Below are 21349 nucleotides of genomic sequence, written 5' to 3'. Positions count from 1 at the left end.
GGCAGGTTAATGGAGTTAAGATACAGATTAGCCTTGATCTCATTGCACAGTGGAACAGGACTGAAGAGCTGAGTAGCTTCTTCCCGTCTGTGTGGATTTTCCCCACCCTTCCCAAGAACATCAGAAATAGGAGCAGGAGTCGGCCATTTGGCCCCTCGAGCCTGCTTCACCATTCAGTAAGATCATGGCTGATCTGATTGTGGCCTTAACTCCACTTTCCTGTCTGTCCCCCACCACCCTTGACTCCCTTGTTGATCAAAAATCTGTCTAACTCAGCCTTGAATATATTCAATGACTCAGCCTCCACTACTCTCTGGACGGAGATGTCCATAGACTAGTGACCCTTTGAGAGAAGAAATTCCTCCTCATCTCTGTCTTAAATGGGAAACCTTTTATCTTTAAACTGTGGCGCCTAGTTCTAGATTCCCCCACAAGGGTGAAACATCCTCTCAGCATCTATCCTGTCAAGTCCCCTCAGAATCTTATATGTTTCAATAAGATCACTTCTCATTCTTCTAACCTCCAGTGAGTACAGCTCCAACCTGCCCTTCCTTGTAAGATAAACCCCTTCATCCCAGGAATCATCCTAGTGAACCTTCTCTGAAGTGTTTCCAATGCAAGTAAATCCTCCTCAGGTGAGGTGTCCAAAACTTTTTCTTAAATTTTTAAAAAAGTTCATTCATGGGATGTGGGCATCACTGGCTAGGCCAGCATTTATAACCCAGTCCTCATTTCCCCAAGTAAAGGTGGTTGTGAACTGCCTTCTTGAACCGTGTTGTCCATGTGGTGTAGGTACACCCGCAGTGCTGTTAGAGAGGGAGTTCCAAGATTTTGACCGAGCGACAGTGCAGAAACTGCAACATATTTCCAAATCAGAATGGCGTGTAGCTTGGAGGAGAACTTCCAGGTGCTGGTGTTCCCATGTGTCTGCTGTCCTTGTCCTTCTAGCTGGCAGTGGTTGTGGGTTTGAAGGTGCTGTCTAAGGAGCCTTGGTGAGTTGCTGCAGTGCATCTTCTAGATGGTACACACACTGCTGCCACAGTTACTGGCCTAGCCTGCGTTTGTGCAGTGCGTGTTGTGTTGCCGGTGAGTGATCTGTTAATATTAGAGTATTTGTATTTGTACCTTGAGATGCTGTCCCTATCACTATAGGCTAAATGTTAGTATCTATAGCATTGATGGTGGAGGGATTGGCTAATTCCTGCACATAGTACTCTTGGTATAGTCTCACCACAGTATAGGGCACCAGCATTGCTCAACTGCTCAAGCGGACCCCATCGTAGAGCATCAGGCAACATATCCCTTCACTCAGCTATTGAATAGTTACATTGTTTAATATAGTCTTAATCAATATTATCAGACATTGATGTCTGATAACACATCATTTGATGGTCAGAGGATATTCATCTTAATGCTTTGATTCCTCCAGGGCCATGGTCTGAATAAGGTTAAAGTCCAGGGCGAAATTTATTGGAGAAGGTGATTTGATAAGAAACAATTCTGCTCAGATCATTAAGTAACTTGAAATACAATGACATCTTCTCTCTTGCGTCCGCTTTTATTATTCATATATGTGATTTGCTAATCAAGAGACACTTGCCATCTCCTTACATTAACCTTTAATTCGCGGTGTTAAGTGTGGCTCAGAGGGTATTGCTCTCCGAAAGCTGTGGGATCAAGTCCCACTCCAGTGACTTGAGTACGACGTGCAGGCTGTCACGCTTGGTACCAGTACTGAGGGAATGCATCCTGTCCAAGGTGCTGCTTTTTGGATGAGCTGCTAAACAGAGGGCTCCGTCTGCCTCTTAAGGAGGATATAAAAGATCCTACAACAGTATTTTGGAGAAAAGCAGTTAACTTCTCCCTGGTGCCCTGGCCACTTTAAACAGCTCAATCAACATCACTAAAATGGATGATCCTGTTACCATTGGATTGCCGTCTGTCAAATTATGCTGTGTAAAAACTTAGCAAATAGGAGGACGAGGAGGCCATTTGGCCCCTCGCGCCTGCTTTCCCTATTCAATAAGATCATGGCTCATCTTCTACCTCAACCTCACTTTCCTGCCCTATCCCTTAATTCCATTAGTGTCCAAAGATCTATTGATCTCAGCCTTGAATATACTCAACGACTAGGCATCCATTGCTCTCGGGTGTAGATAATTCCAAAGATTCCCAACCCTTTGAGTGAAGACATTTTTCCTGATCTCAGTACTAAATGACTGGTCCAGTATTAATTTTCTGTTGATAATCTTGACTGTCCACCTTTTAGTGTCACAGTTCGTATGAACATACAAATTAGGCGCAGGTGTAGGCCATTCGGCCCCTTGAGCCTGCTCTGCAATTCAATAAGATTAAGGCTGATCAGATTTTAACCTCACGTTCCTGCCTACCCCCTGCTAACCTTTCGCTCCCTTGCTGGTCAAGAATCTATCAACCTCTGCCTTAAAAATATTCAAGGCCGTGGTTCTGTTTCAGAATAGGTGAGTTTGTATTGAGAATGGCTCTATGGGTGAGGGACCTCAGCTACCAGGTGAAGCTGGTGCTGTCCTCCTTGGAGAAGAGAAGCTTGTTAAGAGATTTGACAGAAGCATTCAAAATGATGAGAGTAAGTAGGGTGAAACCGTTCCCATTGGTGGGTGGTTCGAGAACCAGTGGACACCAATTTAAAATGATTGGCAAAGGGACCAGGGGGCGACATGAGGAAAGATGTTTTTACACTCCAGTAGGTTAGGACCTGGAATGAGAGGGTGGGGGAGGCAGACTTAATCATGGATTTCAAAAGGGTGCTGGATGATTATCAGAAGAGAAAAGAGTATTGGATAATTATCGGAAGAGGAAAGAGTATTGGATAATTATCGGAAGAGAAAAGACAAGGAATAGGTAGAGGAGTGGGATGAGCTGAGCTACTCCCACAGAGAGCTTGAACAGGCATGACAGGCCGAATGGGCTCCTGTGCTGTAACCAATCCGTGATTCTATGTTGGTGAAAAATTGATGGGTTTTGTAGAATTGGCTCAACCCCCTTGAGGAAATGGGGATGAAACTGCACGTTTGCTTTACTTGGGATTCTTGCAATGCAACTGGAAGGGAACAAAAGCGGCAACTTGCATTTATGTAGCACCTTTCATGTACAAACTGTCCCGAGGCATTTCACAGAAGCAAAAGCGGACAAAAACCGACACCAAGCCCATGAAGGAGACTTTAGGGCAGCTGACCAAATACTTTGTCCAGTAGGTGTGTTTTAAGCAGGGCCTTAAAGGAGGAGAGAGAGCGAGAGGGGCAGAGGCGTTTAGAGAGAAATTTCCAGGCAGCTGAAGGCATGGCCTCCAAAGGTGGAGTGATGGATGTGGGGCGGTTGCACAAGAGGCTAGAATTGGAGGACTGCAGAGATCTCAGAAGGATGGAGGACTGGAGGAGGTTACAGAGATAGGGAGGAGGCCATAGAGGGAATTGAACATGAGAATGAGAATTTTAAAATGAAGGCATTGTTCAACTGGAAGCCAACGTGAGTCAGTGAGCAGGGGATAGGTGTGAACGGGACACGATGTTTTGAGCAGAGACTTTGACGTTTCTAAGTAAGGTTGTGAGAATGTGAAGATCAGATCTAAATGGAGGGACGGCCCTGACCTATTCCTGTGTATCTGACTGCACTTACTTTCTTTTTAAACCCTCATTCAGGTGGGTTACGAAAATGCCGGCACGGTGGAATTTCTCGTCGATAAACACGGCAAGTACTTTTTCATCGAGGTCAACTCCAGGCTTCAAGTGGAGCACACCGTTACTGAAGAAATTACTGAGTAAGTGGTTCATCGCTAATTAATGGTAATGGGGAAATCTGCAGGCATTTTAGGTAGAGTTAATGAGGTGATTGAATCGCCATGAGCCACTTGAGGAAATAGATTCTGTGATCACAGTGCAGCTACACGAACACAATCAACTGCTGCTCGTTTCTCCTGGGAAATTCCTACATATTATACTCTGCTGCTGTAGGCTTTCGTTTTTACCTTGTTCTTTTATCTTGTGGTGTTTTTAAGCATGGGATGCCTGCTAGCAGGCAAAACGGAGGTACATAAACACAATATTTTTTTCCCTGTTTAAGTTCTAAGCATTTAATTATATTCTGTACTCTTTATCCCTCCATTGTTTTTGAGCTTTGTAAATGAATGCGGCTGTACAGTTCCACTGGCAATGAATGGAGCTGTCTGCTTGATAGCTGTGTGTGTTTTCCTGTTCTGACTTATTAAGCAGTTTGTACAAATTTGCAAATTAGCCTGCTCATCGGGAAATGTGTTAATTTTTGCCACCAATGAATCGCTTGTCTTAAAAAGCTTGCCAAGGCAGTTTGAGCGAAGTTTTTGCAGTTTGATTTACGAGGGGCTTCGGTTGTGTGGAGAGATTGGAGAAGCTGGCACTGTCCTCCTTAGCACATAGAAGTTTAAAGAGATATTAAATAGAGGTGTTCAAAGTTATGATAGGTTTTGATTGAGTGAAATGAAGAGAAACTGGTTCTACTGGTAGGAGGATCAGTAATCAGGGGACATCGATTCAAGGCTATTGACGAAAGAACCGGAGGGGAAATGAGAATTCTTTTTCACACAGCGCGTTGTTGTGATCTGGAATGTGCTGCCTGAAGGGTCAGTGGAAGCAGATTCAATAGGAACTTTCGAAAGGAAATTAGATAAATACTTGAAAAGGCTCAATTTGCAAGGCTATGGGGAAGGAGCAGGGGAGTGGGACTGAATGAATAGATTCTTCAAAGAGCCAGCACAGGCACAATGGGCCAAATTACCTTCTCCTGTGCTTTAAGATTCTATTTTACACTGTCAAGGACTGAAAGCATAACTGATATCAAGAGCATATTCCTAATTGAATAGATGTACTTAACACAATGGACTGCTGAGACATCTAGACTAGGCAGGGCACAGGTTGATACTGAGTGTGCTAACTTCCATTGTGCCCCATTGGCGCAGGTGCGGGAGTTGACCTCAGTGCTTTCAAGACTGAGGAAGGAGCAACTGGCCAAGTTTCCTCCTTCCTGATACCAGTCCTGTGATCTAACCTCAGAAAGAATGCATGCATGCGTGAAGACGGGATTGGGATGAGCTGCATTGGTACGGTGCACCCCCCCCCCCCCCCCCCCCCCCCCCCCCCCCCCCCAAGATTAACTCAGCATGAGCTATCAGCTGCTGGAGGGAGACACCTGGAATCTGCTGGCATCTGTGAAGCAAGGATCTCTGATGGAGCAGCGAAGTGGGGAGATGAGTGATGAGAGACATTTCTATGTTAGAGAATGATACAGCACAGAAGAGGCCCCTTATACCTGTGCCAGATCCATTTTAAGAGTTATTCTATTATTTCCACTCCCCTGTTCTTTCCCCATCGCCCTGCAAATTTCTCCTGTGCACTTTGTTCAGCTACTAGAGTCAAGAGGTTCTGGGTTCAATGCCCTCTGTGGACTCAAGCATATAACCTATCTGGCTCCAGACACACTACTTAGGGAGTTGTCATGAACCTGGACCAGACCCCCAGATTTTTGATATGATCCAGCTAGGGACCAGTGACTTCTTGTTTAAAGTAGACAAAGTTTGAGGCCCAAGATACTTAGCAAGAAAATAAAGTCACAAGACTTTATTCCATGGTTTTTGAAGAAACAAAATAAACTTTACTCCAGAAGGTCAGAAAGATGAAACAATTTACAATATCTATCCAATATTCTAACACTCAGGATTAACATGAGATAGGTGTGAATTAACAGGCAAACCGTGGTCTAAAACGCACATTAATCTGAAAATGTGACCAAGACAGATCCTGTGGGTTTCTCAGCAACCCACCCAGATGACAGTGTTCACTGTGCATTGCACAATCTCATTAAAACTCTCTCTCCCCCACGAGGGACTCCGAACTTTTCACTTTCGAAGGTCAAGTATCTGAATTCCCTCAAAGCCGCTCCGACTCGGACTGCCTCCACAACTGCTCGCCTCCAAGGGCTTCGATCTCGTCTCCCGAGACGACACTCCCCTGGATTCCCGAGTCTGCACTCCAATACCAAGTCACTTAGAAAGGAAATTAGGAAAGCTAAGAGAGTGCATGAGAAAGCATTGGTGGGTAGAATGAAGGAAAATCCAAAGGGGTTTTTAAAATATATGAAGAGGAAGAGAATAACAAGGCAAAGAGTAGGGCCATTTAGGGACCATAGAGATAATCTGTGTGTGGACCCGAAAGACATGGGTACAGTCCTTAGTGAGGCCACAGCTGGAGTACTGTGTGCAGTTCTGGTTGTCACATTATAGGAAGGATGTGATTGCACTGGAGGGGGTGCAGAGGAGATTCACCAGGATGTTGCTTGGGATGAAACATTTTAGTTATGAAGAGAGGTTGGATAGGCTTGGGTTGTTTTCCTTGGAGCAGAGAAGACTGAGGGGCAACCTGATCGAGATGTACAAGATTATGAGGGGCATGGACAGGGTGGATAGGGAGCAGCTGTTCCCCTTTGTTGAACGGTCAGTCACAAAGGGGAATAAGTTCAAGGTGAGGGGCAGGAGGTTTAGGGGGGATGTGAGGAAAAATCTTTTTACCCAGCAGGTGGTGACGGTCTGGAATGCGCTGCCTGGGAGGGTGGTGGAGGCGGGTTGCCTCACATCCTTTAAAAAGGACCTGGATGAGCACTTGGCACGTCACAACAATCAAGGCTGTGGGCCAAGTGCTGGTAAATGGGATTAGGCAGATAGGTCAGGTGTTTCTCATGTGTCGATGCAGACTCGATGGGCCAAAGGGCCTCTTCTGCTCTGTGATTCTGTGAATACTTTGAATTGGCCTTCACAATGATAAAGGCATAGACATCAGGGTGAAGGGCTGTGAAATATTAGAGGAAATTAACATAGAGAGAAAGGAGGTTCTAGCAGATTTAGTGGCCTTAAAATTGGATAAACCCGCAGGCCCAGATGAGATGTGTCCCAGGCTGTTGAAGGAGGCAAGAGAAGAGATATCCGGGGCCCTGGCAGTAATTTTCAAATTTCCTGTGGCTACAAGTGAGGTGCCAGAGGATTGGAGGACTTCGAATGTTGTACCATTATTAAAAAAGGGAGGAAGGGGTAGACCAGGAATTTTAGGCCAGTCAATCAAACCTCAGTGGTGGGGAAGTTATTAGAAAGAATTCTGAGGGGCAGGCTATATTTGCATTTGGAGAGACATGGATTAATCAGGGACAGTCAGCATGGATTTGTTAAGGGAAGGTCGTGTTTGACAAATTTGATCGAATTTTTTGAGGAGGTAACCAGGAGTCTTAATGAGGGTATGCATTTGGTATGGCCTACATGGACTTTAGCAAGGCTTTTAATAAGGTCCCTCTTGGCAGACTGGTCAAGAAAGTAAGCGCCCATGGGATCCAAGGGAAAGTGGCACGTTGGATCCAACATTGGCTGAGAGGCAGGAAGCAGAGGGTGATGGTAGAGGGATGTTTCTGTAACTGGAAGTCCATTTCCAGTGGGATTCAGCAGGGCTCGGTGCTGAGGCCCTTGCTGTTTGTGGTGTACTGAAATGATTTGGACTTTAATGTAGGGATGTCATCAAGAAGTTCGCCGATGACATGAAAATTGGCTTGGTGGTAAATAGTGAGGAGGATAGCCGTAACCTGCAGGAGGATATCAATGGACTGGTCAGGTGGGCAGAGCAGTGGCAAATGGAATTCAACCTGGAAAAATGTGAGGTAATGCACTTGTGGAGGGCTAACAAGGCAGGAGATTATGCTATGAAGGGTAGGACCCTGGAAAGTACTGAAGATCAGAGGGACCTTGGTGTGCATATCCACAGATCCCTGAACATAGCAGGGCAGGTAGATAAGGTGGTTCAGAAGGCATATGGGATACTTGTATTCCATGCCTCAACTAATAAAGGCAAGAGCATGGAGGTTATGCTGGAACTACATAAAACGCTGATTAGGCCACAACTGAAGTATTGCGTGCAGTTCTGGTCACCACATTATAGGAAGGGTGTGATTGTACTGGAGAGGGTGCAGAGGAGATTTCCCAGGATGCTGGAGGCTCTGAGCTATGTGGAAAGATTGGATAGGCTGGGGTTGTTTTCCTTGGAGCAGCAAAGATTGAGAGAGGACCGGATAGAGGTGTATAAAATTATGAGGGCCATAGATGGGGTGGATAGGAAGGCACTTTTTCCATTCGTAGAGGGGTCAATAACCAGGGAGCTTAGATTTAAGCTAAGAGGTAGAAGGCTAAGAGGAGAAATTTCTTCACCCAGAGGGTGAACTCAGTGCCTGAAAGGGTGGTGGAATCAGAAATTCTAATCACATTTAAGAAGTATTTAGATATTCAGTTGCGTTGCCATAGCCTCCAGTGGTGTGGGCCAAGCACTGGAAAATGGGATTAGTCAGAGCTAGTAGTCAGAGCTTTGTTGACCGGCTCAGACATGATGGGCCAAATGGCCTCCTTGTGTGCTGTAAATGGCTATGAGTCACAGGCACAACTCCAGCTCTACAGCCATGCTGGGCAGAACACCACTGGTGCAAAGGGTTACCTTTGACCGAAAAGCCCGCAGCACGGAATTGCCGACCTTCTGCTCCCTTTTCAGCTTTCCAGGGCTTCTCCTGAGCCCTCACTAGTTGATGCCTGCCAATCACAGCACTTTTACTGCTTGGAGCCTCTTTCTTTGCCCCTCTCCCCAGAGGTTCTTACTCTTTCTCTCTCTCTCTCTTCCTCTCTCTCTCTTCCACTCTCTCTTTCTCTTTCTGTCTCTCTCTCTCTCTCTCTCTCTTTGTCTCTTTCAGGGACCGCCCTCTGTACTCTGCCCTAGGACTCCTCTGTTATTGGCACGATTGGGTTTTCGCACTCCTTTTTCCCACGCAGGTGCACTTGGCGTTTGCCCATGAGACCATAAGACGTAGGAGCAGATGTAGGCCATTCGGCCCATCGAGTCTGCTTTGCCATTAATTGAGATCATGGCTGACCTGATAATCCTCAACTCCACTTTCCTACCTTTTCCCCATGACCCTTGATTCCCTGACTGATTAAAAATCTGTCTATCTCAGCCTTGAATATACTTAATGACCCAGCCTCTACAGCCCTCTGTGGTAAAGAATTCCACAAATTCACTACCCTCTGAGAGAAGAAACTCCTCCTCATCTCTGTTTTAAATGGGTGACCCCTTACTCTGAGATTATGCCCTCTGGTCCTAGACTTTCTCACAAGGGGAATAAACCTCTCAGCATCTACCCTGTCAAGCCCTCTAAGAACCTTATATGTTTCATTAAGGTCGCCTCTCATTCCTCTAAATTCCAATGAGTACAGGCCCAACCTACTCAACCTCTCATCATATAAAATCCCTCCATACCCGGGATCAACCTAGTGAACCGTCTCTGGACTGCCTCCAATGCCAGTTTGTCTTTCCTTAGATGAAGGGACCAAAATTGTTCACAGTATTCTAGGTGTGGTCCAACTTGTGCCTTGTATAGTTTTAGCAAGACTTCCCTACTTTAATACTCCATTCCCTTTGAAATAAAGGCCAACATTCCATTTGCCTTCCCTATTACCTGTTGAACTTGTATGCTAGCTTTTTGGGATTCATGCACAAGGACTACCAAATCCCTCTGTGCTGCTGCTTTCTGCAGTCTTTCTCCATTTAAATAGTATTCAGCTCCTCTATTCATCCTGAAAAAGTGCATAATCTCACATTTTCCCACATTATATTCCATCTGCCAAGTTTTTGCCCACCCACTTAACTTGCCTATATCCCCTTGTAGACTCCTTGTCATTCTCACCGCTTGCCTTCCCACCTATTTTTGTGTCTTCCGCAAACTTGGTGAAAGTACATTCACTTCCCTCATCCAAGTCATTCATATATGTTGTAAATAATTGTGGCCCCAGCACTGATCCCTGTGGCACTCCACTGGTTACAGGTTGCCATCCTGAAAATGCCCTCCTTACCCCAACTCTCTGCCTTCTATTAGTTAGCCAATCCTCGGCCCGAAGATCTCGAAAACACTGGACCGCACATGCGCAGCCTGCTCCCAATCCGCATGTGCAGAAACTCCAGGGACTTCTGATTCCTGGCCTCCGCTTGGGAATCAGGTAAATTCACATAGTTGCACTGCCAACGGTGCCATATTTCAAATGAAGCAGTAAGCCAGCAGTCTTCCCCATTTAGGATGTTAAAATAAATTCCATTGGAGCTGTTCAAAGAAGAGCAGAGGAGTTCTCCTGATGTCTCGGCCGTCATTCATCACACTACCAAGCAGATTAACTGGTCATTCCTGTGCAAATTAACACCAAATTTCCCTACATAACCTGGATGCACTGCAGACTTTCTTGGAAAGCTAAATGAATTAAGGCTTGCATCCTGGCAAATCATGAACATAGATCAAGGGTGCAATGTAATGTGGTACTCCGGAGTTCTTCAGATGAATATAAATTGTGTTTTTAAGAGATTTTGTGCCCCCAGGGCTTGAGCACAAAAATCGAGGCTGATGCTCCAGTGTGGTACTGAAGGAGTGCTGCACTGTCAGAGCTGCCATCTTTCAGATGAGACTTTAAACTGAGGCCCCATCTGCCTGCTCGGCTGGATGTAAAAGATCTCATGGCCGTCATTTCGAAGAAGAGCAAGGGAGTTCTCCCTGATGCCTTGTCCAATATTTGTCCCTTCATCAGCATCACAGGAGAAAAAGCGGTTCATCTGGGTCATTATCACATTGCTGTTTCTGAGATCTTGCTGTGTGTAAATTGGCTGCTGCGTTTCCTATAGTACAGTACACTTGAAAAAGTACTTCATAGGCTGTATTGTGCTTTGAGATGGCCAGTGGTCGTGGAAAACGGTGTTTAAATGCAAGTTTATCTTTTTCCTTCGTGCGATGGTTAGTATCGATGGAGAGTTGAATGTTCCTCACACACAAGTCAAAGATTGGAGGGCATGACTCGAAAGTGTACTGTTTCTTTGGGTTTTCACGTCCCCATTCATGATGTCTTCCTCCCGAGCTCCCTTCCTGGAAGGAGCGGCATTGCTGGTCTGCAGTCAGTGTGGGGCAGTGTGAGATGGCTCATGCATCAGAAGGCGGAGGGCAGAGTTTGGCATCTGAATGAATTGGCTCATAGATCTTTCATCATGGGAGTTTGCTAAAGATAGACTATATTGTTAATGTTATCAGACATCTGGATGCACAAATATTCATCCCTTTCTTTTGGGCATCAGAAGAGCAATGATAACAAAAGCCCTCTGGGAAGTGGTGCTTAGTGATTCCCTTCACTGTTAAAGATCAACATTTTCTATTTAATTGATTCAAAATTCTCTTATAAACTTGTGTGTGAATTACAGTCGCTTTATGTTTGCAAACTGCTCTTGAGTTCTGTCTGTGATCCACGGCAGTGATAACATGAGAGGGGAGAGTGTGTTATGGGCAGAATTTTGATGCCATTAGGATGTGTTGTAGGGTGCTGGTTACCGTTCAGTGGGTTTAATGAAGTCTTTGTAGTCTTAAGTAGGTTAACTTCTAGTATTTATTAACTACAAGAGCTATCTACATATATACAGAAAGGGCATGAGCGAGGAGCTGTTTCCTTGCTTGCTCGTACACACAGCTCTGTGCAACACTAGACTGACCCCTCGGTGTGGGTCATGTGTTCTGCTACATCTTTGTGTGGGTGGTAGGTACTGTGCTCAGTCTCACATTAACCCTATGTGTGCCAAACCCTTATACAACAGGATGGTTCTTCATGATATCGCAGGAGGTGGGAGTTCTACACAAAATGGCAGCAGCTAGGTTGCCGGAAATGTGTAGAATGGGGCAGCATGCAGTGACTCACTGGTTGGTGGTATTCCCATTTACAATAGTGTGCGGGTCATGTTCCCATCTGGTTTACTCCTACCCTTTGGGGAAGGAAATCTGCTGTTCTCACCTGGTCTGGCCGAGATGTGACTCCAGATCCACAGCAAAGTGGTTGACTCTTAACTGCCCTCAGAAACGTTCAGGCTATTAGGGTTGGGGAACAAATGCAGGCTTTGCCAGCGGTGTCCACATCCCATGAAAGAATAAAGAAAAAAAAAAACAGATTCAAGTTATGAAACAATTCAGGAGAATTTTGCATATATAACTCAGAGGGTGGAGCCGGCTACCACATGGAGTGGCTCAGATGAGTAACACAGGTATATTTAAGGGGAAGCTGGATAAACACAGGAGAAAGAAATAGAAGGATTTATTGATAGGGTCAGATGATGACAGGTGGGAGGAGGCTTGAGTAGAGTATAAACACCAGCATGGACCAGTTGGGCCCAATAGCCTGGTTCTTGCTATACATCCACGTAATAGTTTAGCCCAGGTTTCCTTTGTGTCTTGGAAGTGCTGTGTGCACTGGATTCACAGGGTTAATGTTTCCTGGGTTAATGAAATAAAGTTCTCGGAATGAAAACTATTCCACCTTTTCACCAGTTTACTTGTGAGAGGCAGACTCTTTAGTTGTAATGCACTGTCTGCAGCACGGAGTGCGAGGGGACTTGCACTGTCTGCAGCACGGGGTGCGAGGGGACTTGCACTGGCTGCGGTGCAGGGTGCGAGGGGACTTGCACTGGCTGCGGTGCAGGGTGCGAGGGGACTTGCACTGTCTACAGCACGGAGTGCGAGGGGACTTGCACTGTCTGCAGCACGGGGTGCGAGGGGACTTGCACTGGCTGCGGCGCAGGGTGCGAGGGGACTTGCACTGGCTGCGGTGCAGGGTGCGAGGGGACTTGCACTGGCTGCGGTGCAGGGTGCGAGGGGACTTGCACTGTCTGCAGCACAGAGTGCGAGGGGACTTGCACTGGCTGCAGCACGGAGTGTGAGGGGACTTGCACTGGCTGCGGTGCAGGGTGCGAGGGGATTTGCACTGGCTGCGGTGCGGGGTGCGAAGGGACTTGCACTGGCTGCGGTGCGAGGGGACTTGCACTGTCTGCAGCACGGAGTGCGAGGGGACTTGCACTGGCTGCGGTGCGGGGTGCGAGGGGACTTGCACTGGCTGCGGTGCAGGGTGCGAGGGGACTTGCACTGGCTGCGGTGCGGGGTGCGAGGGGACTTGCACTGTCTGCAGCACGGAGTGCGAGGGGACTTGCACTGGCTGCGGTGCGGGGTGCGAGGGGACTTGCACTGGCTGCGGTGCGAGGGGACTTGCACTGGCTGCAGCATGGAGTGCGAGGGGACTTGCACTGGCTGTAGCGTGCAGTGCGAGGAGGCCTGCACTGGCTGCGGCGTGCAGTACAAGGAGGCCTACACTGGCTGCAGCGCGGAGTGGGAGGAGGCCTGCACTGGCTGCGGGGTGGGGCACGAGGAGGCGTGCACTGGCTGCGGTGCGGAGTGGGAGGAGGCCTGCACTGGCTGCGGTGTGGGGTGCGAGGGGACTTGCACTGGCTGCGGCGTGCAGTGTGAGGAGGCCTGCACTGGCTGCGGCGTGCAGTGCGAGGAGGCCTGCAATGGCTGCGGCGCGTAGTGGGAGGAGGCCTGCACTGGCTGCGGCGGGGAGTGGGAGGAGGCCTGCACTGGCTGCGGGGTGGGGCACGAGGAGGCGTGCACTGGCTGTGGTGCGCAATGTGAGGAGGCCTGCGCTGGCTGCGGCGCGGAGTGGGAGGAGGCCTGCGCTGGCTGCGGGGTGGGGCACGAGGAGGCCTGCGCTGGCTGCGGGGTGGGGCACGAGGAGGCCTGCGCTGGCTGCAGGGTGGGGCACGAGGAGGCGTGCACTGGCTGCAGTGCGCAGTGTGAAGAAGCCTGCACTGGCTGCAGTGCGCAGTGTGAGGAGGCCTGCACTCTGTGCACAGGGCATGAGTAAAGTGTTAGGTTAGTGGCTAGTTTAAAAAAGGATGCCTTAGCAAAATTAGATGTGCAGTGAAATACCATATTCAGTGCAGTGAAATGATTCCAAGTAATGATCTTGTTTTCTGTTCCTTTATGACTCTTCTTAGGTATTAATTGTAACTAAATATTTCAGATTTTGCACAATTGTGTACAACATCACCTCTCTCATTGTCTCGATCACAGATCATGTCATCTCAAACCGCCTCCTTGTATCTCACACCACCCACACCCTTCTTCCCGCTTTTAAACTCTTCCTTATGTGTCTGTCCCAGAAATAGCTCTCCCTAAGTCACTTACATCCACACTTATAAATTCCCAACTGTCTAGCGTTCAACTCAATATGCCTGGAGCTGTCAGCTTGCTCAACCATTCCTCTCTTTCACCTTTGATGCCCTTGTCCCCAGTAGAACCCTTACTTTGCACTATCTTGGTCATTTACCTCATATGGCTCCCACCCTCTCTGTCAAGTTCAAGCGGGGGCAGTTATGAGTGTACCTGATGCATCAGTGGTTGAGTCATTCGTTAATAGATTTGACTGGACTACATGAAGTCCCCCTTGGCACCGTTCTTCTATGCCAAAGCAACTTACTACTGCAAGGTGATGCCAGAGAGCAAAGATAATCCCATTACTGAATATTTTCTTGGCCTCTCCACCCTCGATCTCCAGCAATTCTCAGAAGCTCATGGCTTCTTTACCAATTAGATTTAGCTCCCCTGGTCATCTACCTCTCCTCATTCCTCCCCCACCCACCCACTTCCCCTCCTCCCACTTTACTTTTCTTGCCAGGTCAAACCTCTGCAAAGTTCCTCATCCTCTAGCCCTGAGCCTGTGTCTTTATCTAGTCCTTCCCTCATGCCTTCTCCAAACTCATCTTCTCCATGAGATCCACCTTCACCTTCCTTGACTCTATTTCCCACTAAACTCCTGACAACCCAGCCCCTCTTACCTACACACACACACACACACACACACACACACACACACACACACACACACACACACACACACACACACCCCATCTACAATCGCTGATACTGTTAATTATTCCCCCTGTTCAGGTGCTGAGCCCCAATCCTCTTCAAATCTTTCATCATTATCATCTGACTCCTCAATAAACCTTAACCCCCTCCCTGTCCTTGTGAGCTACTGCCCCCACCTACAGAAGGGCATAAGAAATAGGTGCAGGAGTTGACCATTTAGCCCGCCAATCTGTTCTGCCAATCAGTAAGATCATGGTGGATCTGACAGTGGCCTCAACTCCACTTTCCTACTTGTGACCCCTTGACTCTCTTGTCAATAAAAAAAAAAGAATCTGTCAAACTCAGCTCCCAACCTACCTTTTCCTCTTTCGAATTCTCGAAGATGCTGCAACCTCCCAAACTCTCACTGCCCTGACGCTGTGACCTCCTCCAGCCCTAGAACCCTTTGCCTTTCTCCAGCTTTGAGCTCTTTGGCCTCAATCCCCTTGCACACCATTGCTGGCTGCTCCTTGAGCCACGTAGAACTTAACTCTGGCATTCTCGCCTTCAATCTCTCCCAAATCTCCTTTGCCTTTTGTTCCTTTTTGACCCTCCTTAGGTGTCGGCCATGGGTAGCTCTCTCACCTCAGAGTCAGAAGACTGCGAGTTTAAGTTCTAATCCTGGAATTTGAGCTCATAATCCAGACTGACTCTCTAGTGCAGTGCTACTGATGATACGTCATCAACCAGTACCATTAACTCTGTATCTCTCTCCACAGATGCTGCCTGGCCTGCTGAGTATTTCCAGCATTTTCTGTTTTTACGCTGGAGAATAAGATGTCATCCTAGGCCCTAAACTCTCGAATTCCCTCTCTAAATCTCTCCAACTCTTGACCTCTCCCTTCTCCCAAGACACATGCACTGTTCTCTGAAGTTTACTCTCTGCTGTGGTTCTTTTTCTCATGTGCCCAAGAATGGCAAACAACCAAGCTGTGGTGTTTAATTATTGAACTGGGAAGAAATTGCTGCTCAGAGCTCATGTGCATTTTTTTTTTGGCAATTAAAGAAGTGTTTTTCAGCTGGCATTCTCTGTTATAGTTTAGGACTGTTTATTTCCACCTCTCTTATTTATTCATTCATGGGGTGTGGGCATCGCTGGCTAGGCTAACATTTATTGCTCATCCCTAATTGCCCTTTGAGAAGGTGAGCTGCCGCCTTGAACCGCTGCAGTCCCCCATGGTGTAGGCACACCCACGGTGCTGTTAGGGAGGTAGTTCCAGGATTTTGATCCAGCGACAGTGAAGGAACGGCCGATATATTTCCAAGTCAGGATGATGTGGGGCTTTGAGGGGAGCTCCCAGGTGGTGGTGTTCCCATGCGTCTGCTGCCTTTGTCCTTCTGGGTGGTAGAGGTCGCGGGTTTGGAAGGTGCTGTTGAAGGACCCTTGGTGAGTTGCTGCATTGCATCTTGTAGATGGTACACACACTGCTGCCACTGTGTCAGTGCTGGCAGATTAAGTGCTTAAGATGGTGGATGAGGTGCCAATCAAGCTTTGTCTTGGATTATGTAGAGCTTCTTGAGTTTTGTTGGAGCTGCACTCATCCAGGTATAGCATCTCCTGAGTGCATCGCTGCCTCAGTTTATATGTTACTGAAACCCCCATTCGTACATTTGTTACCTCCAGGTTTGATTACTCCAATGCCCTTCTGGCCCGGCTTGTCACATTTTACCCTCAATAAGCTCGAGGTCATCGACTCTGCTGCCCACGTCCTCACCGCACTAAGTCCTCTTCACCTATCACCTCAGTGCTAACTGACAGTCAGGAGACTGTGCATTCAAGCTTTAACCCCGGAATTTGAGCTCGTAATCCAGACTGACACTCTAGTGCAGCAGTACTGATGATAGGTCAGCGACTTGTAATGTCCTCCCAGTCCAACCATGCCTTGATTTTAAAACTTTCATCCATGTTTTTAAATCCCTCCATGACCTCGACCCTCCCTACCTCCATCACCTCATTCAGCTCTGCAACCCTCCATGATCAATGTGCTCCTCTAATTCTGGTCTCTTGACCGTCCCTGATTTTAATCGCTCCACCATTGGCGCCCATGCCTTCATCTGCCTAGATCCTAAACTCTGGAATTCCCTTCCTAAACCTCTCTATCTCTCTCTCCTCCTTAAAGATGCTCCTTAAAACCAACTTATTTGACTAACCTTTTGGTCACCTGCCCCATTCAGTATCAAGTTTTGCTTTATAATGCTCCTCTGAAGCACCTTCGGTCTTCTAATTACCTTATATATAAATGCTATATAAATGCACGTTGTTGTTATTGTTGAGACAGTCTGAGATGATTTGCTCCTTAGGAGACCCAGAACGGGCACGATGGACTGAATGGCCTTCTGTGTTGTGACAATACTATGATTCTATAACCCTAAGAAGGGCGTTGTGTGTTATGTCCAAAACTTGGATGCATTCAGGAGGTGGCACTTCCACTGCACCTAGCTCTGACTCCACAGCACTCCCGTATGAGCCAGCTATCCAGCTGGCTCCTTACAAAAGTCCAACTTACTTATTCGTAAAATTCAGAGATGCGGGACTTTCATTACGTGGGGAGACGGGGGAGGCTGCGGTGGTTCTCTTTCGAGCAGAGATGTTGAAAATCATGGAGGGTTTTGATACACTAAACAGGGAACTCTTTGCACTGGCAGGAACCAGGAGACACCAGTTTAAGATAATTACCAAAAGCACCAGAGGGGAGATGAGGAGAATTTTTTTTTATGCAACAATTTGGAATGTGCCACCTGAAAGGGCGGTGGAAGCAGATTGGAATGTGCTACCTGAAAGGGCGGTGGAAGCAGGTTCAGTAGAAACTTTCAAAAGAGAATTGGATCAATATTTGAAAATGAAAATTTAGCAGGGGAATGGGAAAGAGCACGGAAGTTTTTCCATAACTAAATGTCTGGTAATGATAGAAGCCTATAAAATCATTGCCGAAAAAATAGACTTGTTATTGAGGATTTTCGTCTTCAGGGCAGTTTGTAAGAATACTAATAGTAAAGGGAAATAGTGGTAGTAATTTCTTGCGAACAGTCCAGATGAGTGTGAGATGGAAGGCTTCAACAGCATGTCACTTCTTTCAGCAATACTCGGGCTCTGTACTACCAAGAAATTATCTTTAAAATTGGAAAAACGTCTCATAGGATAAATGTAGAGATGTTTCCAGTTATATGGAAACCAAAACTCGGGGCCATAAAGATAAGGTAGAAGATGCCAACTCTTCGATTAGGCAAGCTGGAACGTTAGGGCCATGTGCGCAGGATTGTCAGATGACTGGCAGCTGGTCGATAACACCCGCAAAGCAACTGCAATCGACATGGAAATTGAAAGACTGAACATTGAGGTAACTTCCCTACAAGAGTCCAGGTTCGCTGAGAGCAGATCACTGAATCAAAAACATTACACGTTCATCTGGCAGGGAAGAGTTCAGTGGAAACGTGTGAGCAAGGTCTAGGCTTCGCTGCTCTCAACAGATGGTTCAGAATGTGTTCTCTCTATCCGCCTCTCAACAGAGCCAGTTAACCTTATGCTCCTATACTGTGCTCCACTGCAGAGGTTAAAGATCATTTCCTTGAGGAGCTTCACAATGCTGTCAGCAGAATTCCTAAGTCAGAACATCTTTACCTACCATGGGATTTCAACACGAGTGGTAATCTGCTCTTGTTATTTACAAGAAAGATCCGAGGGAGAAGCCTCTGACTGCACTGAGTTACTCAAACTCCAACATGCTGCAAGGTGGTGCAACAATGACTACTGTTTGCAACTTTACCAGAATACCCAGAAGACCTTCGACATAAGGAAAGCGTGGGGAATGTATGATGGGATCAAAAAGGCAGCAGGTTCATCAGCAAAGAAAACAGCTGCATTGAAAACAGCGGCAGGGGAGGTCATCACCGACTGCAATAAACAGTTGGAGAGACGGGTGGAACACTACCTTGAGTTGCACTCTAGAGAGGACACTGTCACTGAGGAAGCTCTAAACAGGACAGAAAGCCTACCTGTCATGGCAGAGTTGGACACTGAACTCAGAGTGGAGGAGCTTAGCAAAGCTATTGATTTGCTTGCCATTGGCAGAGCTCCAGGAGATGGTTCTTTACTGCCTGAACTCATCAAGCACAAGAAGCTGGCATTCCTTCAGCATCTGCACCAAATTCTCTGCCTCTGCTGGAGGGAGATGCAGTGCCTCAGGATGTGTGTAATGCAAAGTTTGTGACCCTGTACAAGAACAAGGGACCGCAGTGATTGCAACAACTGTCGAGGCATCTCCCTGCGGAGTATCGTGGGCAAAGTATTCGCCTTTGTCAGACTGCAGATCTTGACTGAACACATCTCAGTGTAGTTTCAGAACTGGAAGATCTACAATTGACATGAGCATAAGGTTAACTGGCTCTGTTGAGAGGCGGATAGAGAGAACACATTCTGAACCATCTGTTGAGAGCAGCGAAGCCTAGACCTTGCTCACACGTTTCCACTGAACTCTTCCCCTGCCAGATGAACGTGTAATGTTTTTGATTCAGTGATCTGCTCTCAGCGAACCTGGACTCTTGTAGGGAAGTTACCTCAATGTTCAGTCTTTCAATTTCCATGTCCATGTCAATCTACAATTGACATGATCTTCTCAGCTGCAAGAGAAATGTCATGAACAAAGGAGACTACTTGCCTTCATCGATCTCACCAAGGCATTTGACCATGTGAGCATAGGCTTTCTATTTAAGTGCTGAAGAAAATTGGTTGCCCACCGAAGGTACTCAATGTGGTCTCCTCTTTCCACGACAATATGATGGGCAAGGTCAGCTATGATGGGGCAATGTTGAAACCCTTTAAGATTCACATTGGGGTCAAACAGGATTGCCTTCTGGTGCTGGCAGTCTTCCATATATTCTTCTCTTTGCTGCTGTCATATGTCTTCAGTTTATCTATGGAGGGTGTCCGCTTATGTAACAGGACTGACAGCTGTTCAGCCTTGTTTGCCTGAGATTCAAGACAAAGCTGTGCAAAGCCCTCACTGGAGAATCGCTGTATGTCGATAATGCCACACTAGCATTTCATATTGAGGAACATCTTCAGTGACAAAGGGACAGATTCTCTCAAGTTTGTCAAGAGTTAAATTTGACCATCAGCATTAGGAAGACAAATCTCAGAGTCCAGGATGGTGCCATCAAACCAGCATTGACAATGTGATGCTGGAGGCTTTACAGATCTAGTCTCCACAGTCGCCAGCAATCTGTTGCTTGATGCTTAAATCAACATGCGCATTGCAAAATCTGCAGCTGTTCAGTTCAAGCTGGGTAAATGAGTGTGGAGCAAGAGCAACCTGACTGAGAACACCAAACTGGAGTCCACTCAGCCTATATCCTTAGTGCACTCCTCTACAGCAGTGAGACCTGGGTCACATATGCCAGGCAGGAAAAAAGACTGAACAGTTTCCACCTTCGCTGTCTCAAGACATATCCTTGGCTTTTCTTGGCAGGACAAGGTTACTAACTCAGGTCCTGCCACATGTTAATTCCACCAACATACACTTATTACTAAGCCAACGATATCTGCGCTGGCTTGATCACCTTCATCAGATGGATGACTGATGACTTTCTGTAGAATGAGCTGGCTACTGAGTCTTGGCCTGCTGAGCATCCATACTTCCGCTACAAGTTCACCTTCAAGTGAGACATGAAGATGGTGGACATCGACACAGACAAGTGAGAGACAGTGCTGAGGGCCGTGATCTCTGGAGGCTGACTGACTGAATTTTTTATTCATTCATGGGATTTGGGTGTTGCTGGCTAGGCCAGCAATTATTGCCCATCCCTAATTCCCCTTGAGAAGGTGGTGATGAGCTGCCTTCTTGAACCGTTGTAGTCCATGTGATGTAAGTACACCCACAGTGCTATTAGGGAAGAAGTCCCAGAATATTAACCCAGCAACAGTAAAGAAACGGTGATATATTTCCAAGTCAGGATGGTGAGTAACTTGGAGGGGAACTTCCAGATTTGTAGGAGCATTGGCAGAGGTGAGCAGAAATGGAAAGCTCAGCTGGCCAAGAAGAGGGCCCAGAGTAAAGAGAGGCCAGTGAATCGTGCATCTTCTCAGCCCACTGTCTTCCTCTGCAAATGTGGTGGAAACTGCCCTGCCAGAGTGGGGCTCCTGAATCATGCCATGCGATGTTTAACAGAGAGTTGGCCACTGCGGTGCAAACCATCATGGAAGGCTGCCCAGGAAATTCACTGATAGATCCAATAGGGAATTCAGAGGAAATGTCTTATTGAGAATGTGGAACTCGCTACCACAGGGAGAGGTTGAAGTGAATAGTGTAAATGTATTTAAGGGGAAGCTGGATAAATACTTGAGGAACAAGGAAATAGAAGAGTATGCTGATAGGGTTGGATGGAGTGGGGTGGGCGAAGGCTCCTGATGGGCTGAATGACCTGTTTCTGTTCTGTAAATTCTGTGTAATACTATCTAAAGCATTACCACATTGCTAATTCACTGTGTCCACATTAGGATGTTTAGATTATTAGA

At 47.0% G+C, this 21349-nt stretch overlaps 1 protein-coding gene across 3 annotated transcripts in view; it reads left to right on the top strand.

The window, feature by feature from the left end:
- The window catches only part of LOC121274602 (pyruvate carboxylase, mitochondrial-like), a 1197472-nt gene that overhangs the window by 132443 nt on the left and 1043680 nt on the right, over positions 1 to 21349 (top strand). For all 3 annotated transcript variants that reach the window (XM_041181940.1, XM_041181941.1, XM_041181942.1), the window contains exon 9: positions 3678 to 3796. In XM_041181940.1, coding sequence (XP_041037874.1) covers positions 3678 to 3796 — 119 coding nt within the window. The remainder of the gene's footprint in view (positions 1 to 3677; positions 3797 to 21349) is intronic.

This window comes from Carcharodon carcharias, assembly GCF_017639515.1.
Source record: "Carcharodon carcharias isolate sCarCar2 chromosome 37 unlocalized genomic scaffold, sCarCar2.pri SUPER_37_unloc_1, whole genome shotgun sequence".
Lineage (NCBI taxonomy): Eukaryota > Metazoa > Chordata > Chondrichthyes > Lamniformes > Lamnidae > Carcharodon > Carcharodon carcharias.
Note: the sequence above shows the minus strand (reverse complement) of the source record. Positions and strands in the feature narration are given on the sequence as shown.